General features: G+C 38.1%; 1 protein-coding gene across 1 annotated transcript in view; it reads right to left on the bottom strand.

The window, feature by feature from the left end:
• Nucleotides 1–657: 657 nt before the first annotated feature.
• The window catches only part of TEX9 (testis expressed 9), a 1071864-nt gene continuing 1048282 nt past the window's right edge, over nucleotides 658–24239 (bottom strand). The window contains exons 10-12 of the mRNA XM_044085454.1: nucleotides 18560–18694; nucleotides 1195–1329; nucleotides 658–1087 (exon numbers count right to left, since the gene is read on the bottom strand). Of these exons, the coding sequence (XP_043941389.1) occupies nucleotides 1007–1087; nucleotides 1195–1329; nucleotides 18560–18694 (351 nt within the window). The 3' untranslated portion in view covers nucleotides 658–1006. The remainder of the gene's footprint in view (nucleotides 1088–1194; nucleotides 1330–18559; nucleotides 18695–24239) is intronic.

Below are 24239 nucleotides of genomic sequence, written 5' to 3'. Positions count from 1 at the left end.
ATGATGTTAAGATGAGAAACATCAACAATGCACTATTTAAACATAAACTTATGTGTATGAAAAACACTAATTTTGTTTGTTTATTTTGGACCAGGTTCCATACAATCCTAGGAGTGGTCCATAGGAATTTAGAATAGATTATAAAGAGCTGCTATGGCAGATTAGACTGAATGCATGCACATTCCCAGGTTCAAATGATGGAATATCTTTAAAAAGTGTGCTGCAACTACAGGCTGCCAAGTTGCAAATAGGTTTTCAGATTACTTTATTCCTGTTTTTTTTTGTTCTTTTTATTACAACATTGGTTCACTTTTATTTCTCTTACCTGTATTTATCCACTACAGATATGAAACTTGTTTTTAACTGCCTTTACAAGGAGTCATTCTTAACCAGGATTTATTTTTATTGCTTAATTAACCCTTAATGTGATCATTTTATTGTATTTTGTATTTTACTGGTCCTTACTGTGATTGTTTTCTTGTATTTTGTATTTTATTGGTCCTATTTAACCACATGGTTTTTGATTAAGTGCATTTAAACTTGCTTTAATTAATTAACACCAGTTATGATGAAGTCCTGTTGATTCGGATGAAAACACTCAACTTGTGTTTATTAAAGTTTTGCTTCTAACGTATGAGGCTTGCTGTGCATGTTTCCTGAAGACATTAGTGGTGCCTATAGTTTTGTTTTGGTTAGTTGTTTGTCCTGCAACACTTTTTCTCCATTTGTTTTGGTATGAAAAATGAACATCCAAATACAGAAATGAAAATGTTTGACATACAGCAAATTATGAAACATTTTTAACAGTTGTGGAATTTTCCTTTCAAACTTCATCTGCTAAAAAAGACAATTTATTTGACTTAGTACAGATATGTGGTCATTCTAAACTTTAAGACAGCAGTAGATGAAGTTTTTGCTGATCTCCTGAAAATAGTGACTGCGCCATATATTCAAACATTTGTCTTCTATGGAATACTTTTGTTAACAATGAGTAAAGCTTTTAAAATTACTGAGATGTCCCCCAATCAAGAGCTTTCATAAATTCTTCCTCAGTAAAAGAAAGCATTTTTGCAGCTTCTATATGCATCTGAAAGACAAGCAGAAAATGGTTAACCATGTAATAAAAAATAAAGAAAGCTTAAATTATGGAGTCTATTTTCAATAATATGAATACATGCTAGGTTCAAAACTTACCTTCTGTCTCTTTAAAATATCAATCAGTTTCAGCTGTTTTTTAAAGCCTGTCATCAGCTCTGCTTTTTGTTTCTCCAGTTTCTTGTTTTCTGCTTTCAACTCTTCAATTTTTTGCCGTTCCTGACTAGATGAGTCCTATAAATAAGATGCATTCAGTTACAGGTCCATAACAACTGTATACTAGACCCCCTTTCTATTTTTATACTAGCATGGTCTTAAAATCATTATTTATTTATGTTAAATACAAAACATTCATCAGAAATACTTGTACATTTTACTGTAAACTTCAAAAAAATATATACAACAGGTGATCACAGCTAGCAACTAGTAGGAGCTTTCAGATTTTAATATAGTCTGTGGGGGCTTTGCCACATTCATTCTAAACAGGGAAAGACCACTTGCACGCAGGTATCACTCTTTATGATACCTAACTCAACAAAACTCTGAGAAAATTAAGATTTAAAAAATCCAGAAATTCAGTTTGAAAGGCTGATCTTTGTCATATTTGGGCTTCAGGGAAATGGCTATCATTCAGACTACAGGACACCGACTACATATATACAAACTTTTTTATTTTAGCACTTGTTTACTGGGAAAGTCCGACTAGGAAATAATCCCTTTTTAGCAGAGCCCTGGGGAGAAAAGCTTCACAATTAACTCAATTTTACAAAAAAACCTAAAACACCATTTCAACATAAGAAAACAATGTTTGCAATATTCATACACAAGGGGCCAGATTCCAAAAAAGTTGCTCTCAGTGTTATGTCTGCCCTGATTCCAAAAGACTTTCTCTCAGTGTGACTTACTTGGCTGTTAAGGTCCATCTATAAAGTGATTTACACCTGAGGCCAGATTCCAAAATACCTGCTCTCAGTGTACGTGGTCACTTACACTAAGAGCAAGCCTTTTGGACAAGAGTACAATCTACTAAATACTGTAGGTTATACAAAGTGTAAGTGGACTAGAACAGGCCCCATATAATGAAAGAAGAAATGCTGCAAAAACAAAGCTAGAACAAGAAAAATCATGACTGTTGAGTTTGGTTAATACACATTTATTTCTATACTTTACGCAAGATGTAGACGAGGAAATGGTTTATAATTAGAAGGGGGTAGTGTTTATTAAATCTTGAAATGCAAGCATTCTTTGAGAAGGCATGAAAGGGATTTTGTAGAAAAGAAGAGGTAACAGGAAAAAAATAGAAGGATGGGGAACAGGTTTGTTAGCAAGAGAAGTTTGAAGGATGACATGTGGCTATTGTTGATAGATGGAAACTACTACTCAGTCTGTTTTGGCAGACTGCTATAGTTACCCCCTCTGCAGCTGCCCGTCTTCCATTAAAAGTGATCCCCACTTCTGAACCCTCTCAGAAGTCCCATTCTACCACTCATATAGGTATTGCAATCTAAGGAGCTAACTGATTCTCTGTGCAATAAAACATGTATATATCTCTTCTAAGTCTGTTTCACTCTACTTGCCATTCATGGCTTCTTCTTTCTTTTTTATAAACAAGAAACATCTTTATTAAATAATCATTTATGACACAGGCAATTATACATTTATAGAAATAAAAACAAACCATACTGACATATTTTTAGTTACAAACATTATACATCACTTGTGATCTATCCAGTCATTGTCAGTCAAACATTGCATAGGTCAATTAAATCCTGCCTTCTTTTAGAACTCATTCCTCCTCCAAAATTTTATTCTGCATGTATTGCTTCCACAATTCTCATTTTTTTCTATGTAATTTACTCCTACCCTTTTCTAACAATACCATTTCCAGTTGTTTTATCTCTGTTACTATATTCACTACTTTTAGTGCAGTTGGTTTAGATGTTGATTTCCATTTTTCTAGTAATTGCTTTTTTGGCAGCCACGATAATTAGACTCAGCAAGGCCTTACTATAGCTAGGGAATTTCAATTCTGTATCATAGCTCAAAAAATAATTTCCTTAATTATACCAATTTGCTCACCCAGTATTTCTGATAAGACTAGTCTGCAGGGAACTTTTAAAGTCTGCCAACTCATTACACTCCCAAAAAAGTATGTTCCCAATTGCCTCTTTCTTCTCCATCACACCTTCAACATTTGCTAATGACCTGATGAAAAAATTCTTTGGAATCTACTTGGGGTATAAACATACTTGTGTAAACACTTCCAAACAAAGATCCTAAATATTCTAGACTTTGTTCCATATTTGGGAGACAAACATATACCCCCCATTGTTTCTTTGTGAATTGCTTATCCAGTCTCTCTCTTCCCAATCCTTTCTAACCTCCTCTGACTAATTCTTATAGTTAACATGCAATATGTTATATGTTCTATTAATTATCCCTTTTTAACAGCAGCTTCTGTTCTAGATTCTACTGAAACCTCTACCAGTGCTGGTCTTTCACCTGGGATCCCCCTATTCCTTTCTCTATGCTATACTCAAATATCAATCCTTGATAGGGAAGGCAATCTCTAATCTGCAGTCCAAATAAATTATTGGTCTCTTCCCATTCTATTACCTTTCTCTTTCTAATTATTTGCTCCCAATACCTTGGCTCCTTTGCTAGTTTTCTCTAATAAATTCCAGCCTCCTCTGACTTATTGTCTGTAGCCATAATTGGAGTCATCCCTATCGGCAGAATCTCCTTTCCTCTGTTGGCTTAGTTCGTAGAATACATTCTGCTGCTTTATGAATATAACATTATATATGATTATTGTTATTCACCATAAGAATCTGCACCCAAAATCCTGGTCTCGACTTGTTTCTTGTGATTCCCCCCTGTTTTGTCATCATCCCTTTCTACTTTGAATATTAGGTTTCTGCTTGTGATATGTATACAAGCCCTCACTGTGTAGCTCTGAAATACCCTTTCAAATCAAAGCTAATCCCAAACCACCTTGTTCTATTGGAAGAATCAGCTTATTCTACTTGACTCTTGCCATCATCCTCTCCCAGATTTTATCCTTCAGCTTGTTATCAATTGCTATTCACAACTTCTCCTCTGGTTGATAAAAATATGCCCATGTATAAAACTAAAGGGATGAAAAACATTTTAACTGCTTGTATTTTGCTATCCATATCCATAAAAAAGAGCTTCCAGTTTTTCAGTTTTTGTATTATCTTTTGTTTAGTCACTTCCCACATATCCTTAGCTGCTACAATAGAATCCTTTTAACCCATACTCCTAGGTACTTTGTTTTAGCATCTCCCCATAAATATGCATATAGCTGAACTAATTCATGTGTGGATAAACAGTTTACAGCAATTGTCTTTGTTTTATCTTCATTCATTTTGTATCCTGAAAAGACTTGATACTGTCTCAGAATGTTCCACAACAATGAAATATCCTACTCTGGTTTTATCAATTATAAAATAATATCATCTGGAAATAAAGCCAGCTTTTATTGACTACAACACCAATTATATCCTTGAAATAACAAAGGGAAACAGGACACCCCTCCTGGTCCCTCTCCTCAAACAGAAATTACCAGAGAGGAACCCACCAACTTTAATTTTTGCCTCTGATCCCTCATATATCGTCCCAATTAACCTTATAATTTTATCAGGGAATGCAAATGCTTCCATTGCCCTGCTCATAAAATCCCAGCTTAGTCTGTTGAATGCTTTCTCTGCATCAAGACCCAACAACAACAGTGGTATTTTCTTACATTCTGCTTCCCTCTGGATTACCACTGTTCTCTTAATGTTGTCAAATTTTTGCCTCCCCTCCACAAAACCACACTGACCCATATATATCACTTTTGGCAACACCTTTGCCATCCTTTAGCCATTATAGACATAAACACTTTATAGTCATGATTTAGAATTGAAATGGGCCTATATGAAACTGAAGCCAATGGATCTTTACCCTCTTTAGGTATTACAGCTACCACTGCTTTCTTACAGGATGTTGGTGCTTCTCCTTCTCTTAAAATACTGTTAAACAAAATCTTCCAGATTTTTATCAGTTTTCCCCCTCCTGGCTTCCAAACTTCCACAGGAATATTAACTATTCCTAGGGACTTTCATGTAGATTGGTTACATTGTTTTTATCTCATCCCTTCTTACCATGACTGTAATTTTAGCATCATCTACCTCTAACCTTGGCATACTTAATTCTTCCATAAACATTTCCATTTGTACAGTTTCTTGATTTACATATTTCTCTGCTTTATAGAGACTTTCATAAAATTTCAGAAATATTTCTAGCACCTCTACAGGATCTTTTGTTTTCTTCCTTGTTATATGCCCCCTAAGCTTGGAGACAATTCTTTCTGCTTTCTGTTGCCCGAGTTGTTGTGCTAAAAGTTTTTAGTGCTCTGGAGTTATTATCAAAAACAGTTTCTTAGCAGCAGTCTTTCTAAACTCATGTGTATAATTGAGGCAATCCCTTATTTTCTGTTTAGCATTTTGCAATTGCACCTCTTCTTGTTCTGTTAAATTCCCCCTATTTCTGCAATACTTTAAACTTTGTCAGTACCTCTAATTAATTCGTGTTACTTCTTAATCATATCTCTTTCTTTTATTTCCACCCTGTTTGTAAACTCTACTTTAATTTTATCCCACTTCCAAGCGATATTTTCAGAAGAAATTTCTATCTTCTCTAATAATTCCTAAATAATTTCCACTACACATTGTTTAAATTTCTCTTTTTTCAACAGATGGGTAGGAAAGCACCAGTGTCTCTTTTTTATTTCATTATCCTGCATGCTTTTTTTAGTTATTGCTGGCATGTGATTCATGGCTTCTTCTTAGTCCTTTCTTCTTGACTCTATCCCTCTCACCTAGGCCCTGATCATCTGGTTACAGTATCATTCATCAAGGTCATCTGCAGTGAGGAACTGTACTATTACCCCCCCAAAAAAAGATAAAATTAGTGGCCTTCGGTGCAATAGGGACATGCCCCACACACACTACATGCAAGAGGTTTTGCATCTACATCCCCTTACTTAATATAACGACTTCTGAGGTCACACAAGTTTAGGGGAAGTTTGCAAATTCATGATGACATTTTCTGTCACTAAAGCCACATGTAATGGACCAACAGACAATGGAGGCTTCTGTGTGTCCATAACATGACCTACCTTATTCTTTCTTTCCTCCACTGTACACAAGAGTTCAGTCTCATCATAGAGGTCACTTCCTCCACATTTCTTAACTTTTCTGAGACCTTCCTTTAGACTTTGGTTAGTCTAAGGTCTCTCTCGATTTATGTTCTTTAGCACTGGATACAGTGTTTCCTGGGAAATTTCACGAATGCTGTACATGAGTAAGTGATAACTGCACATCTCCAAATGAAAACTTTATGTCTACATAAACACCTAACACTTAATCCCTTCTACTTTTTTTAAGTCATTATATCTCTATATTGGGTTTATATTAAATAATCAAAAGTTGAATTCACCGAATGGTATTTCCACTGAAAATAACGTTCAGCGAATTCCCCCTGCTAATTATATACATCAACCCCGAGATCACACTACAGTGAAGAAAGGCAAATTTTCTGATCTTCACTGTACTGCGAGCGCAATATTCAGAATTCGCTGAATGGTATTTTCAATGGAAATAACGTTCGGTGAATTCAAATTTTGATAATTTAATATAGATCCCTCTATATTTACCATAGTGGAAACGCTGATATAGTATGGCAATTATTCTTCATCAACATGTTTTAAATTAAGCCCTGAGATGGTATGTGTTCCAAATACTGTGGGAAGAACTAACCAGGGAATTGTTATGGCTAGGCTTGTATAGACCCTAGGGCTGATACCCTAGTACCAACCTATGAACCCATAATCTGTCAGACTTCCAGTTTAACATTTAGGCTAAAATATGTCAGAATCTAGAAATAAGGCAGAGTTGTGGGTAAATATATGCATTATAACAGAAGATATTTCACTCCACATAGGTGTTAATGAAATGCTATAGTCAAATAACAATAAATAATACCATTAGGTTTGCTTTTTGTCTGTCTAGCTTTTCTCAGACAGAATTTAAAAAATAGTGCCTCTTACCTTTCCTGCAAGTACCAATGAAGGCTCACACTGGTATCCACTGATAAATTACTCTTATTTGCTGAGATGAAATATGCTCTAACCAGTTCTTTTAGGTATAGCTACTTGCCAAAGAAGGATTGAAGAAGTCAAATAACCATTCTTTACTAAAATCATTGAAATAAAATACATTTGTAAGTGTTTATACAACAGGAACGCCCACAGATACACCTTAATAAAAGGATACAAAACCTAAACAACATGTCCTACATGGACCAACTCAAAACTCTGTAACTGAATTTTACTCATTCTGGTGGAATGACTAGCTCTTATTTCTCACTTTCTTTTTTCTTGCTGGGTGAGCCGAAATTGCAGTGTGCAGCCATCTTGGAAGTCCTTGGATGCAAGTTCTTAAAGAGAAAAACAACTATACACAATATTATATTTATAAAACAAAAAAGCATTCTGAGAACCAAGTCAACACTGGAGGATGACATCCTACAGACTGCTAATAGGTGACCTGTATCTGCCATATAAGGCAACTTCTGATCCATTAATGATGTATTTACTGCACAACAGCGAGTCAAATGGCATCAGAAATCCTTGGTTGGGTGATCTAAACCTCTTCTGCAATATCTACAGAACAGTTTGGAAGGACAGGTAAAATAAAGTTCATCTCTGCCCATTTTCAACTGCAACTTAGACCTATGAATGGGAAACAGAAAATGTACCCCAAGACTGCCCCCTGCACTACTAATGGACAGATTCAGCTAGTAAATGCTTTATCCCATGCCTGGGTCTCCTCAAATTACCTATGGTATGATCCCAGTTATTTTCATTAGGGGTAGTATATAATTATGGACCATGGGATGGGTAAGACCAATGGGTGGCACAGTGGCTCAGCAGATAGCATTGTTGCCTCACAGCAAGAGCTTTCTAGTTCAATTCTCATCTGGGGTGATTTTGTATGGAGTCTGCATGTCCTCCCTGTGTTTGTGTGGGTTTTCCTCTGGCTTGTTTGGTTTCCTCTGTGGCCACACTCCAAAAACATGCAGTAGGTGGAGTGGATACTCTAAATTGGCTGTAAGTGTGAATGTGCATGGGAGTATGTGGTACGGAAGAATAGCTGTAGTAGCGCTAGTCACCCAGCAGTGTGAACCTTTATACTCTAGATGATTGTCATTGTTGAAGTGACACCTTGACCCCATGTGCAAAAATGGGAAAATGGTTGTGGATGGATGGGTAAGGCCAATCTATAAGCTAATGGGATAGGTTACTTTCAGCACAAAAGGGAAACTGGCAAGGCTTAAAATGGCCTGCAAGGGCAGCTAGCCTAGTACTTGACTATGAACCAATGAACCTATATACTTATAATATGTTTAATGAAAGGATACATGTCTGCCCAAGGTGTAAAAATAATGGAGTAAGCAAAAAAGGAGCAGAACAGATCTTCTGCAGTGATATAAGAATGAAGAAGAAAGAAAGAAGAAGAAAGGACGAGAACTAAACTTTAATGAAGTTAACAAATGTTTCACTATGAAGTATTCAAAAGAAAACAAACTTATGATGGTAATGTTGCTATGATACATAATATGAGAAAGTTCATACAAACTGATAAAAAATGCAAAATCATATACATGAAAGTGTATCCATTTACATATACAAACAAGTATAGGCATGTACATAGCCATACCAGAGCAGCCTATGTATATGTAGATATCTGTACGAATAGCAGCTTGTATACAAGAGGTCAGAAGAAAAATTAAATCTTAAAAACAAGGGTAATAGTACTGCAAACCTATTGCTTACGTATTTCAACTCAATAGTAGGGTGAATGAAAAAAATATAAATGTAGATGTCAGAAACAAGAAACAGACAGCCATCTTGTCTTTGTGCATCTTATAAAAGGTGTGCAATGAAATTATACACAACTGATACCAATCAGAGCATAATATAATTTGCATCTATTTACATACAAGTTAGTTATAAATGTTAAATATTCAAAGCAACATATCTGTAGGTGCAAAAGTCACGTTTCAATAACAGTTGCTAATAGAAGTTGAATTGTTTAATTAGGAATCATTAACCATCAGGATATGAACAGCATAAACAGTACAAGACAGATGAGAAATTTCTAGGTACTGGAAAGTGAAGAACAACATCTGAGCTAAGTTGTATAAAATATCCATAAACAGTGGATGTGGGATGGTAGTTGCACTATTACAGTGACTATAATGTTTCTAAGATCTACATTTATGATAAATCAAGCTACCACAGGTGTACTACCATCTTGCTGGTGCAGAGAATCATAACATTAGGGAGCAGTCTAAGCAATACTCAAATCAATTTATTTTCTTTCCCAGAATTTGAATTCTAGTAGCGAAGTTAGAACTGTTAGAATCAATTGAAGTGAGAATGAAATGAAGCTACTAAAATGTTCTCTCATAAATAGAATACAAAGAATGCAAATATATAAAGCCATAATTGTAAATAAAGTCTTAGCTCTGAGAAACTACATGAAGTGTCCAGTCGTGGGTGAAAAAGGTCAACACACTAGTCCTCTTACTCAGTGAAGAAATAGTAAACACATAAATAAATAAATCTTCTATAAAAAATGTAAAATGAATCAGTTAGCATTAAATATTCTGAACACTAGTAACTGCAGCTCAGAATATGCCATTAAATAACTGTGACTTGGGATAGTACAGTTGTGTAAGTAAACTTACCATAACAATAGGTGCTGGAATGATCACTGCAGCAGTAGCCTTAGATATATGGGGTTACACTCTGCCAAGGATATAACAGCCAGCCAGCTTTCAAAGCTTCAGGGCTCCTTCCACATGCCCAAACTGTTAGGCAGCTCAAGCTGAGCTGACTAAAAAGACAGGTTTGGGCTGCAATCCCTTCACAGCTTTCCTGCCAAAACAGAGACAGAGAGGCTGATCCCTGAAAGGACAACGATAGGAAGAGCAAAAAATAAGTAACCACACCCTGGCATAAACTACATTCCAAAATACAATAGGGATGGAGGGAGGGAGTGGCTACTGCAGCAATGATCATTCGAACATCTACTGTTATGGTATGTTTACTTACACAACTATACAATTTTCATCAAACTGATCACTGCTGTAGTAGTAGTGTTAGCTAGATGGATAGATTACCCAAGCTTACTATATTTAGGAGGTGGAAGGAGATGACTCCAGGACCCCCTGAAGAATGGTCCTTGCGATCTAGACCTAGAGAAGGAATTAAGATAATAGTGCTTTGTAAAGTATGTACAGAGAACTAAGTGGTAGCTTCTAGAATGCTTCTAGAATCCAACCCTTTCCAAAAAGCCATAGACGAAGCCAAGACCCTAGTAGAATGAGCTTTCACCATGCCTGGAATAGTTTTATTGTCGTGTGTATAACAAAAGGTGATAGCCTTAAGACAACCATTTGGAAATAGTCTCTTATCTTCCCATTTAACAAACAACTGATTTGAAGATCTAAAAGATTTAGTTCTTTCACTATAATACTGGAGTTATTTGTGGACATACAAGATATGGAGTATCCTTTCTCCTTCATTTTTAGGTTCAGGAAAGAAAATGGGGGAGATGGATAGTTTGGATGAAAGTAAACGCAGATACCACTTTAGGCATAAAATAATAATTAGTTCTCAAAGAAACCCTGTCTCTATAGAAAATGAGATAGGATTGATATACCATAAGAGCTTGCAACTCAGATACCCTTCTTGCAGGGGTCAGAGCAACCAGTAAAACTGTTTTCAACGTTAAGAACCTCAAGTCAGCCAGATTAGCTGATTCAAACAGGGTAAGTGCTAGCTTCTCTAACACAAAATTAAGATGCCAAGGAGGGGCCACTAGTTTTCTTGGAGGCCTGTTATGCAAAAACCCTTTCAAGAACATTTTGACATGAGAATGCATTGAAAGAGAAGGATCCATAGGCAGACATGCTTGAAATGGTCAATAAATAAGCCTTGATAGAAGAGTAAGAAAGACCATACAATAGTAACCAGCACACATTGTGAAACCAGAGAACAACTAGCCCTGAATGGGTGCTGTTTATGCTGTTGGAACCAACTAGAAAAGCCTTCTCCCATTTATATGATGTTTAGTAGTAGGCTTTCTTGCCTCCATTAATACCTGCTGAACATCCTCAGTAAACAGAAGCCGAAAGGAATTAAGTCCCGATCTTCCAGCCAGTCAAATGAAGTTGACTGGTGTCAGGGTATATTAAACATCCCTGTTTTTGTGTGCATAGATCCAGTCTGTGAAGAAGCTTGTGGTAGTTGCCCCTGGCCATTTCCAAAAGAAGGGAGAACCACAGTTGCCTGGGCCAAAAGGGAGTCACCACAATGATCACTGGAGATTCCTTCTGAATCTTCAGAAGAACCCTGAATATTAGTGAAAAGGGTGGAAAAGCATACAGGAAAATCTCTGCCCAAGGAAAAGAAAAGAAAAGAAAAGGTATCTGTCTTTCAGGCCTTCTTGTATGGAGTCCTGGAGCAGTGACAAAGCGGTCTACTTTAAGAACTTTCCTCAGATGGATCAAATCTTGGAAGACCCACTGATCTAGTTTCCATTTGTGAGGGTCTGTCCCATCCTGCTAAGCTTATCTGCCACACAATTTTGATCTGACAGAATGTAGAATGCCTGTACAGTAAGATTGTGCTGTGAAGCTATATCCCAAGCTAACACTGCTAGTCTGCAGGGGGGATATGACCTCACTGTGAATTATACATAACAACTTGAAGAGGTCCTGGATACTAAAGATGATTCAGAGAGTTGAGTGCCTTGATCAGGGCAAGCATCTCTTTTATATCTGAGTGCTTGCATTTGTTCTTGGAGTCCTGCACACCTTACACTTTTATCTCTCCTGAAACTGCTACCCAAGCAAAGTACAAGGCATCTATGGAGACCAATTGCTTTGGAATAGGGAGGGAGAAGGGGAGATCTGGATGTAGGGATATCCTTTGTCTCCACCATGTGATTTCTCTTCTGAAAAACCCAAGCATTGGGATATAAAAAGACAAGTGGTATTGGTGCTGGGAGGAAACAGATTTTAGATACCACTTTATCTTTCTCATGTGGAGTCTTGTTAGGGTTAACATGAGAATCACAGAAGCCATGAGACTCAAAATCCTATGATATTTCCTCACAGTGACTGAAGTCCGAGTGAAAAAACATAGAAATGGATCTATATATACTGGAAGAAAAGCTCTTTGAACTGTGGTGTCTAGTTGACATCCCAGAAACATAATCCTGTGAGGAGGAGTCAAGAACACTTTTAAATGTTCTCTTGGAATCCCGGCTTTTGTAAGAGATCTCTCATCTAAGAAAGAAATTCCTGACATTTTGAAAAAGAGTCTGCAAAGATAAGCAAGTCCTCTAAATATGGAAAGATATGGATACCCTGTAGCTTGCAACAAGCAGTAACTGAACCGATACACTTTGCGAACAACCTTGGTACAGTGGCTAGTCCAAAGGGTAAGGCAGAGAACTGATAATGTGATCCAGACACACAAAACCTTAAAAGATGCATGAAATCTGAATGAAATGGAACGTGATATTAAGCATCCTTTAAATCTAGTCTTACCAGGAAACTTGAATGACCTCAGTGTAAATTACTGAAAAGGCTTTAGTCCCAGGAAACTTGAATGACCTCAGTGTAAATTACTGAAAAGGCTTTAGTCCCAGGAAACCTGAAGGAGGAAGAAGAGGTAACAGGTTATAAAATGACATCATTCTGAATTTGAAAAGAAAGATCCAGAATTGGTCTCCAAGCATTTTCTTTCCTTCTTTGGCACTAAAAACATCCTTGGAAGGGGGAACTGGTTATGTCACTCACTTGAGACAGCATGAGATGAAGGACAGGGGAAACAATAGTCTGGTCTGGAGAATGAGGAATTATCCCCTGGAAAGGAGGAATGTCCCTCCACTGCTATCTATAACCCTGATGAATGATCTTCAAAACACATTTGCCTGAAACTATCCATTGCAGAAGAGGAAAGTAGAGATTCAGACTTGCTGGAAAAAAGGGGGTAACGAAGTCTCTTAAATGGTCGTTCTATTGGACTATCCCTGGTTTTGGGAGTGTCCAGAATTCTTCTGGGAACCCCTTGCCATTTCTTCTTAAATGTCTGTTTACTTGCATTTTGCTGACACTGTTTATTTTGTTTCTTACCAAAATCGGATGAGGACTTAGAACGTCACTTGGAAAATTTAGAAAACGAGGGCTGAAAAATCTTAAAAGAGTTTCCCTGTATCAACTCACTCCTTTTATCACACTTTTTATCACCTCAGGGGTGGGGAAAAAACTAAATCTCTATCCAAAGGAGAATTTAAAATCTTAGTTTTTATCATTTCTGGGAGGTTCTGAGAATGCAGCCATGTAAACCTCCTCAAGAAAGCACCAGTGTGCATAGCCCTTAAAGAACTATAAATAGAATCATACATGCATTGTATACAATGAGTAGTGACTTGAGCAATAGAAGAAATTAAATAATTTAAAGCAGATTTTTCCTCAAGAGGAAAGTGCATTCAAAAGATTCCTCATACTTTCACAATTAGTCAGGGCAAACCTTAACATATAAGCTGACAATTCAAAATTATGAAAATCAAAGTTGCAGAAGCATACACTTTTTCCCATACTTAACAATAATCTTCCCATCCTTATCAGAAACAGTATTGGAATTAAGTAAGTGCTTAGCTGGATAAGGATTAACTAAAGCTATGGCTGCTGAATCAGGTTTGGGAAGAATGTACATAAACTTAAAATATCGAAAAACTTTAACTGCTTTTTTGGGTGGAGCTGGCTGTCAGGAAAATGGTAAACAGTAGCACACACATCCTACTAAACTGACAGAACTAGAAGAATGAGTAAAAGTTCTAGAAATTCCTTCTGCAACAGCTCAGACTATTTTCTTTGGGACCAAGAAACCTCCGAGTTCTCCCACTGAAAACACTGGCATATCCTAGAAATAGTCTCATGAAATAGAACTCCCTAGAAAGAGAGTCAGAAACTGAGTTCTCTCCTGAGTTTAAATCAGACAACTAAGGAGAAAACCCTGTATCTGTCCCTTCATCCTCCTGTCCAGATTAATAATCCTGAATCTCTTAAGGAAAGAAGGTATGCATCTTTTTTTTACCAGAAACTACTTTACAACAAAAATCAATAGCCTGAATTAATCCAGAGCCAGACCCAGTAAACTACTCCTGTCTAAGGAAACTTGTGGAGGAGCAGATATATGTTTAGTTTTCTGTTTCTTTTTGACAGAAAAAAATAGGTTATTATAGGTTAATAGTGTTATTAATGGCAGCAGCTGCAGCTTTCCCAGGGATGGGCCCAACTCTGTGATAAAACAGGGAAGTCTTCCCTGCTTCCTGTCACAGGACCTACAACAGTGGCTCTCCTATGCCTGTTGAGGGGACCCCAACAGCCGCAGAGGACATGGCTAACCACTGATCCATAGTGGCTGTAGGTGCTGCACCAGAGGGATCTGGGGTAAAAGATCAGTGGTCTGAGGTACATCTAATGCCTACAGCAGAGCCATATGCGTGCAGCTGAGGCAAATTGCTACCTGCTGTAATGGCAAAAGCTGTTTACTTTCCAGGGAAAACAAGCAGCAAATACCAATATTTATTTACTTATTGGTATTTGTTAACTGGGTTGGTCCAGCTGGGCTTGTGGCCCATTTTCAGTGGAGACCCGAGGAGAAAAGCTCCAAAAAAAAAACAACCCACAAACAGTTTAGAGAGACAAAGCAGAAATGCAAACACATGATATATACATATCAATATTTTTACAGAGTAAAAAATATATTTACATATTTACAAAAAAAGTGAAGTCCAACAGTATTGATTGTAGAGTTTAATAAGTATCCACAATAGTGGAGAAGTTAGCTGTATGTGGAGGGACTGAAAAGGTATACAGTAGGGTTGTGGGGAGCTTAAGTAGGGGCTTGACAAGAACATATTTTGGAGTTGAGTAGATGAAGTTTGAGTTTTTCTTTAAAGTGGGATGGGTGAATAATGGAACAAATGTCTCTTGGGAGTTTGTTCCAGGCTTGGATACCTTTAAAAGTTATTTTTTTACAGAAAAACACAGTAAAAAGTACTTTAAAACCCTTTGCCAGCTCCACAAAGTAAAATAAACACAATTTCTCAACAGAAAATGCTTTTTCAGTGACTTTAAACAACTTTTAAATTGATGGGAAAAATAAGAGCACTCCTGTTTAAAAGTATAGCGCAATACGTACAGTAGTCTCATGACAGTCTGTTAAAACAAACTTCTAGCTTTAAAATAACTTTTCCTGAAGGAAAGTATCAATAATAAACAAAAATTTTAAATGGAAGGTTTTTCCTCAAAGGAAACACATCTGTCCAACAAAGGAGCAGCACAAACCAACCATCGATCCTCTTAAACATCAGAGGAGCGTACTCTTTGGTGGCAGTAAAGCTCTGAAGGGCTTACCACCTAGACTGGTCTTTCAGTCAGCTCAGCAAGAGGTTCGTGACAGTTTGGGTGCATGGAAGGTACCCTGAAGCTTTGGAAGCTGGCTGTCTGTTTTATCCTTGGTAGGATATAACTTGTACAGCAAAGAATACTGCAGCAGAGATCAGTATGATGAACATGTTTAATCGTCTGCAAACTGTAAATAAAAGAAGGGATCACTTTTCTGTTGTAATACTGAAAAATACAGCATAATATAATACAGTATAAGCAAACAGAATCAAGATATGGACACCGACATAAAATACTGATATCGTGACTCACGTATCAGTTAAGGAAAAGGCCCATCCAGTTTTCACAATTAGGCAAAATGAAAATCCAGAAAAATTATTAAAGCCTTGTAAGGCACAAATGAAGGTGTGATGGTGAGCATGGGCTTGGTCCTTGGATCTACTCGACTGCCGACAGGGAATTGGTGACGTAGGATGTAGGTCTCCTTTTACATCTCATTATGCTTCCCCATCCTCATCTATGGCCATAAGCTTTCTGTATTCACAAAAAGGGTGGGGTTATAATAGCAGTTTAGTGAGCCAGTAGGATCACAGAGAACAAATGCTGTTCCTCAGGATTGACAGCAGTCAAATGAAATGGTAAATGTACCTTGTGAGGGTGCCCCTAGGCAATTATCCCAGAAGATGACCCAGGCATAGCCTGGTAGGATGCCCTGGTTGGTCCCAGGACATGTTCAAGAGGTTATAGTTCTCAACTTGCCTGGGAATGATTTGTGATCCTACAGGACAAACTTTAGAATGTCACTGAAAATGGGAAAGTCTGGTCTACCCTGCTCAACCAGGATGAGAGGCTTTCAGCCTCTCCTAGTGTTGGGGATATGCCTGTGTAATACTAGTCTCTATATACTTACTGATTCCCACTTAAGATGATCATTTTAGAAATGGATGGATGAGTGGAAGTAGTCATTGACTTTTAGCAATGCATCTTTTAGATTAAAATCAGGCTGTCTAATTCACATGACTCCATCTAATACATCACAGGATCATAGGAAGTTACTAGGTTAATGGCCCTAGGGCCCTTGCAAGCGTAGCCAAGTTCTACCATTATTTCCATGATCAGCACCTAATGCCCTTGTCCAAGAGGGACACAGGTGGAACCCTCCAGGGTGAATTTACAGTTACCCATCTAATTGTCCAGACTGCATTTGAAGAGGGCCAATGAGGTGCTTTGTTTGACATGAAGTAGGAGTCTGTTCCAAAGGTGTGGTAACCTCTGGGAGACAAATCTGTCCCTCCAGCAGGTTCTGTCACACACCAGGTTAAGGTCTTTAGAGTGAGTAACTCATGTACCATTTCACTTGCAGATATGTAGCAGTTCCAATAAAGCAGGGTCAGACATTGCCTTATACACAAGGCAGGAGATCAGCTCTGAGTAGTCTGTATGAAACAGAATGAAGTGACAATGATTTCAGACAATCCACATAGGACAGATGTTGAAGACCTTGAATATTCCTTGTGAGGAACCTTTGTGGTCTCTCCAATTGCTGCAGGTGCTAGGAAAGGTACATACTAAAAGGGGTGTTGTACTCAATTATTGGCCTGACGAGGGAAGAGTACAGGGAGGTTATAATTTTTTTTTTCTGGAGGCAATGTCCTTACTTATGAGATGAGCAATATAGAATGCCCTTACCACTGTGTAGACATGGTGATCAAAGGTAAGGTTGCTGTCAACCTGTGTGTCCTGGTCTCCCACCAATGAGTGCATACCTAGGGTGTTGCTATTGATGTGGTAGTTAGCAGGAACATCACTTTTACCAAAAGGGATGACAATACATTTTTTTGCATTGGGTTTGAGGCCATGACTTTGGCATCAATCATTTGCTTGTGTAAGACCCTCTTGTAGGATGTTGAGATCAATTGGAGAGTCTATGACCCCTCCCAGTTTGCAGTCATCAGCAAACTTTGTCAGCACAGACCTTTAGTTTTTGCTTGTACTTCGGATAAATAGATTCCAAACAGTAGAGGTCCCTGGACTGATCCCTGTGGAACACCACTGGTTACAAATCTGCTATTGGAGGAGGATTCCCCTATTTTGACTATGTGTGTTCTATCAGTGAGCCAGTTAGTGACCCATCTAACAATATACGAGTTGATACATAGCTGGGTGAGTTTGTCAATGATGCCTGAGTGGGGGATAGTGGCAACAGCCTTGACTAAGTTTGGGTAGGCTGTATGCATAGATTCCCCATCATCCAGGGCCTTGGTGACTGTCTCAAAGATGTCCACCATGTTTAACAGGCATGATCTCCCTTTGACAAATCCAAACTGAGTAAAGGCAAGTGTTTGGAGATTACCTATATTTTTGTTGATAAGGTCCACAATGATTCACTCCATGGCCTTGCAGATAAGGTTAGTCAAGCTAATAGGTCCATAGTTCCAAGGGCCAGTGGAAGCACCACCTTTGTGCAAGTTTGCCGTTCTCCATTCAGCTGGGATGAAGCCGGTGCTTAGACTATGACTGAAAAGAGTACCCAATGGTGTTGCTAGTTCTTGTTGCAGCCCATGTAGGACGCAGCCTGAGATGTTATCCAGTCCCACAGATGCTGTGTTTTTGCCCTTAGATAATGTGTTTACAATCCTGCTCTCCTGCTCTTTAGAGATACATGGTAGGGGATAGGTGATAGGGATGTCATAGGGTACATGTGGCAGGGACAGTGGAGTGAAGTTTTCAAAGAACCTGTCAGCCAACAGTTTAGCCATGCCCACAAGCTCAGTACATGTAGTATCACTAACTACCAGAATAAATGTCTTTCTTTTGGTAACTAAATATACAGTGATAAAACTACGAGCTCGTGAATCACATTAAAATAAGACAACTAGAAAATAAAACATAAAATAGTTTACCATACCTTATTAGTTTGTTTTAGTTTGTTTAATTCAGCTTTGTATTTTTCTGCCTCTTCCTGTGCTCTGTTTAGACGAACTTCAGTAGCACTATGATTGACTGCTGCCTGCTTTTGTGCTCTCTTCAGGCTCTCAAGTTCCTTAAAAAGATTACAGAACACAAGTTAAAGCAATCAGGCTCCAGACAGGAAACACCTTTTTTTAGTTTTCAACCTACTCAAAAGCAAACACTGTAGCAAATTTCAGTAATAAGTAATCTCCAACAATGTCTCTTACCAGCAACTAAAGTGCTTGAACACTGAAGCAAAATGTTGTGAGACAAAATTTGCTATGGAAGGGGAAACTACTGGGAAAACAAAATTACAGCAATGTGTGTGTTTACAAATACTTCTTCAGGCAATAAAGTATTCTGCAAAATTGCACTGCACTGGGTGGAATCACATCTATCACTTAAAATGGTGGTGCTGAATGCATAACCGAACAATAATTCACCTGACATATTCATGCTCTAAAATTAACCACTCTTGGGAACTGGATTCAGAGTATCCCAATGTTTTGGCATTAACATACACAGCCACTTACCTAACCCCAAATCACATCTCATCACGTACTCAGCATGGACAAGTTAACATTACCTCATTAGGCAAATCTTATACTCAACAAAAGCAATGTTTGATGTAAAGACACAACGGTACATTCTGCTGACCAAGTCAACATTTGACAGAAAGAACTGCAATCATATGTATGCACACACACAATATACATATGGTACACAATTCCTCGTCAAATGGGCACAACGTCATCATCTGTTTGGTCGACATCATATGGTCAATAGAAACAGAGGGTTGACATGTGCAAGAGATCAACAATTCCTAGCTAGGGGAATACTCTCTTTCCCCAGAAACTGTATGATTGCAGAGTTAGTATAATTAGCAGGGGAGTGCTGGTTTAGCCTGCTCTATGTAGACATTCCATGTTTCAAAGTTAGTACGTCAATAGTCTCAACATCGGCATTGTGCCCATTTATTGATAAATAAAAGTTCCATATATTTGTTTGTTCGATAAATTCAAGGGGTGGTAGAGATTGTTAAATGTCCACATTGTCAACTGTTTGAAATACGAAAGTTATTACTTACCATCATTGTTGTCTGAGTCTGTTCTTCCCCAATGAGGGTCTACGGACCTGACTTCAGATCCTTCTTTAGCCACTCAAGACTTTGGATCCCAAGCTTAGCCCCCCCCCCCCCCTTACACACAACCCCCCCTGCAAAGCCCAACATTACTTCAGGTGAAGTTTGTCCAAGAATACAGACAACTTCCCTGATATTAATAATAGTAATAATAATAATAATAATGCTATATGACTTCCAAGATGGCTGCACATTGAGTAACAGCTTAATTTTAGCTCTCCCAGTGTGAAAACAGAAACTCAGAAGAGAGAGCCAGTAAACTTGTATTTTTGGGTGAATTTCAGTAAGTGGTTAGTAACTGCACAGACTGGATGCCAGCAAAAAAAAAAAGAAATTCAGAGAACCTGAAAGAAACTGAATCACAAAAGCTGAAGAAAAACACTGAATCCGAATAATTCTGCAGCTGTTCAGCAAAAAGCAGTTCAAGCTCCAGCTGGAGCTTTTTAAAGCCTTGTAAGGCACTCCCAGTCATCGTCATCATCATCTTTCGGCTTTTCCCGTTAGGGGTCGCCACAGTGGATCATCTCTTTCCATTTCTTCCTATCCTCTGCATCTTGCTCTGTCACACCAACCGCCTGCATGTCCTCTCTCACCACGTCCATAAACCTTATCTTAGGCCTTCCTCTTTTCCTCTTACCTGGCAGCTCCATCCTTAGCATCTTTTTCCCAATATACCCATCATCCCTCCTCAGCACATGTCCAAACCAACGCAATCTCGTCTCTCTTGCTTTGTCTCCAAACTGTCTAACATGAGCTGACCCTCTAATATACTGATTCCTAATCCTATCCATCCTATTCACACCGAGTACAAATCTTAACATCTTTAACTCTGCCACATCCAGCTCTGACTCCTGCCTTTTTGTCAATGCCACTGTCTCCAACCCATATAACATAGCTGGTCTCACTACCCTCTTGTAGACCTTCCCTTTCACTCTTACTGGTACCCGTCTGTCACAAATCATTCCTGACACTCTTCTCCACCCATTCCACCCTGCCTGTACTCTCTTCTTCACCTCTCTTCCACATTCACCATTACTCTGAACTGTTGATCCCAAGTACTTAAACTCGTCCACCTTTACCAACTCTACTCCCTGCATCCTCACCATTCCTCTACCCTCCCTCTCATTTACACACATATATTCTGTCTTAGCCCTACTGACCTTCATTCCTCTGCTCTCTAGAGCATATCTCCACCTCTCCAGAGTCTCCTCAACCTGATTCCTACCCTCACTACAGATCACAATGTCATCTGCAAACATCATAGTCCACGGGGCCTCCTGTCTGATCTCATCTGTCAACCTGTCCATCACCACTGCAAATAAGAAAGGACTCAGAGCTGATCCATGATGTAATCCCACCTCCACCTTAAACGGATCTGTCACTCCCACTGCAGTCCTCACCACTGTCACACTACCCTCGTACATATCCTGTACCACTCTTACATACTTCTCTGCCACTCCCGACTTCCTCATACAATACCACAACTCTTCTCCAGGCACCCTGTCATATGCTTTCTCCAAGTCTACAAAGACACAGTGCAACTCCTTCTGACCTTCTCTGTATTTCTCCAATAACACTCTCAGAGCAAGCACTCCCAGTAACCTACAGGAAAAAAGTCAAATATACTTATAGCTGATTAAAATAAATGAAACACTGAGGGAATATATCAACTCAAATGACACAAGGCTGAAAAAATGGATGAGGCTTTAACAAGATATTCAGATGAGGTGATAAAACTGCAAAAATCAGAGGTCAAAATGAAGAAAAGGCTGGCTGAATATGAGACTGCTCAAGAAGAGATGTTTCAAAAAATAATAGAATTAGAGGACAGAGCATGTAGGGATACTATGAGATTTTCTGTTGTACCAGAGCAGCTGGAAGGAACAGACTATGATAGGGATATTTCTTCAGTTCAAAGAACAATCAATGGACAACAATTGGTGGGTTGTAGCCCATGTGGACATTGTACTTATCGTCCGAGGGTATTTAAGATAGTTTCAGCAGTCCAAATGTGTACGACATTTCATTTTTTGCCAGCTGTAGTACCAGTTGGGTAATTTATCTGGCAAGATGCACATGTATGGCATTTTATGTAGGACAAACATCAAGGCCCTTAAAGTTGAGGATAGGAGAACACCTAAGTGACATTAGAAATAAAAGACAATCCAGTGCTTTGTATGAACATATTTTGAAACACACAACTGGTGTCTTTAGATTTATTGTGATTGATTGCATTACTCACAGATGTAAAGGTAAGGCTGCATTACATGAAATATTAAATAACAAAGAAAAGAAGTGGATAGTCAAGTTGGGGGGATTGTTCCCACCAGGACTGAATGAATATTTTTGAATTATGTTATATCCTATCAGATAGTGGATAACTTGAAGGCGTTGTATATAAATCACAGTTTATGGGAATTGCTTATTTATTTCTGTATTTGTCACTGAAGAAGGCTTTGGCCGAAACCGGTTTGATTTATGCAGGGGTATTTTTGCCCCATATTTTTCAATATTAAAACAACCATTTACACAACAGAACTTGTGCTGGCTCATGTGTTTTGCTTTTCAAAAAAATCACTTGGCCTGAACCATGACATTGCCCTTTACCCTACTGTAGTGCAATCTCGGAGTTGGTATATTTAGTTAGGGGGGGTGTGTGGGGGTTGAAGCCCCCTCACTTAGTTATGTTTGAAATTGTCTGTATGTGTTTTTGGTACTAATGATTTCTTTCCCAGGGAAAGAAATCGCTGTTTTGAATGTTCACGGTTTAGTCCGGTTGGTGTTTATGTGTCACTGAAGAGGCATTCGATGTAACGCCTCTTCAAGCATTTAATATAGACCTGCTACAGGAGATACATTTGGAAAGAATCGAACATGTGAATTTGATAAAGAAAGGTTTTCAGGACAGTTATTCAGCAGAATACCTAGGAACAAAGGAAAACAGAAGTTCTTATATTAATTGCAAGAGGAGCACCAATAGTGATAGAAGAAAATAAAAAAGATAATAATAGTAGATATGTAGTACTAATGGGCTACTGACAAGGGAGGAGGATTACACTGGCATGTATTTATATTCCACCTAAAACTACTATAATGGAGCTTAAGAAAATTCTGGGGAGAAATAATAAGCTTTTGATGGGGAATATTATTTACAGCTGGGGACTGGAATTTGATTTGCAGCAGTAAATATATATCTGTGGGGCCCAGAAGGGAAAATAAAACAAAGGAGGGTAGATTGCTGAAGAAATTTATGAAAACATTTGGCATGGAAGATGTGAATTCAGCAGTAGGAGTTTGGAGTGAATTTATGTATTATTCCCCAAGATACAAAAACTGTTCTAGACTAGACAGAACGTACATTTCAGAGGAATATGTGCAGTTAATTGAAAGTTTTCATAGGCATCCAATAACTATTTCGCGTCTATATTACATAATCGAACTTTTAAAAGTTCGAACGTCATATGGTCGACACCATATGATCGAACTTCTAAAAGTTCGAAAATGTAAGAAAAAAAGAATAAACCAAAGAAAAAACCTACCTGAACAGTTTAAGCAGGGGGGCAAGACCCCTGCACCACCAATGTGGGGGGCTGTGCCCCTCACACCCCCCGCTCTTTAAATATACCAACTCCAAGAATGCACTACAGTGCAGAAAAGGAAAATCTTCCCACTCTGCACTGTACGGAGATCTCCATTGAAACATTCAAACTTTTAAAAATTCGATCATATGGTGTCGACCATATGATGTTCGAACTTTTAAAAGTTCGACAACATGATACAGACCCACTATTTCAGATCACACACCAATAATAACTAAAATAAAAATGCAAGGTAATGAAATAAAAATGAGACACTGGCGCTTTTCCACCTGTCTGTTGAAAGACAGGAATTTGAGGAATGGGTAGTGGAAATCATTTGGAAGCTATTGAAGATAGAAACATTTTCTGACAATATAGCTAGGCAGTGGGAAAAAAATTAAGTGGAGTTTAAAAATAGGGTAGAAATGGAAGAGAGATAATTAAGAAGTAGCAAGAATTATTTACAGGGATTGACAAAGGCTAAAGCATTGCAGAATAGGGGGAATCTCACAGAACAAGAAGAGGAGCAATTGCAGAATGTTAAACAGAAAATAAGGGATTACCTCAATAATATGCAAGAGTTTAGAAAGATTGCTGTTAAGCAAATATTTTTTGATAACTCCAGATCACAAAACCGTTTAGCTCAATGATTCAAGAAACAGAAAGTCGAAAGGGTTGCCACCATGCTTAAGGAGCCTAAAACAAGGAAGATAACAAGAGATGCTGCAGAGGTACTAGAATATTTTGAAAACTTTATCAGTCTGTATAACACAGAAAAATATAGAAATCAAGAAAAGGTACAAATGGGAATGTTTATGGAAGAATTAAATATGCCACTGTTAGAGGTAGTTGAGGCTCAATACCTCAATTACTAACAGGATAGGAGGAGATGAAATGAAAATGGTCCCCAGGAACAC

The sequence above is a fragment of the Protopterus annectens genome, chromosome 10.part0 (assembly GCF_019279795.1).
Source record: "Protopterus annectens isolate FY-2018-M chromosome 10.part0, PAN1.0, whole genome shotgun sequence".
NCBI lineage: Eukaryota > Metazoa > Chordata > Ceratodontiformes > Protopteridae > Protopterus > Protopterus annectens.
Note: the sequence above shows the minus strand (reverse complement) of the source record. Positions and strands in the feature narration are given on the sequence as shown.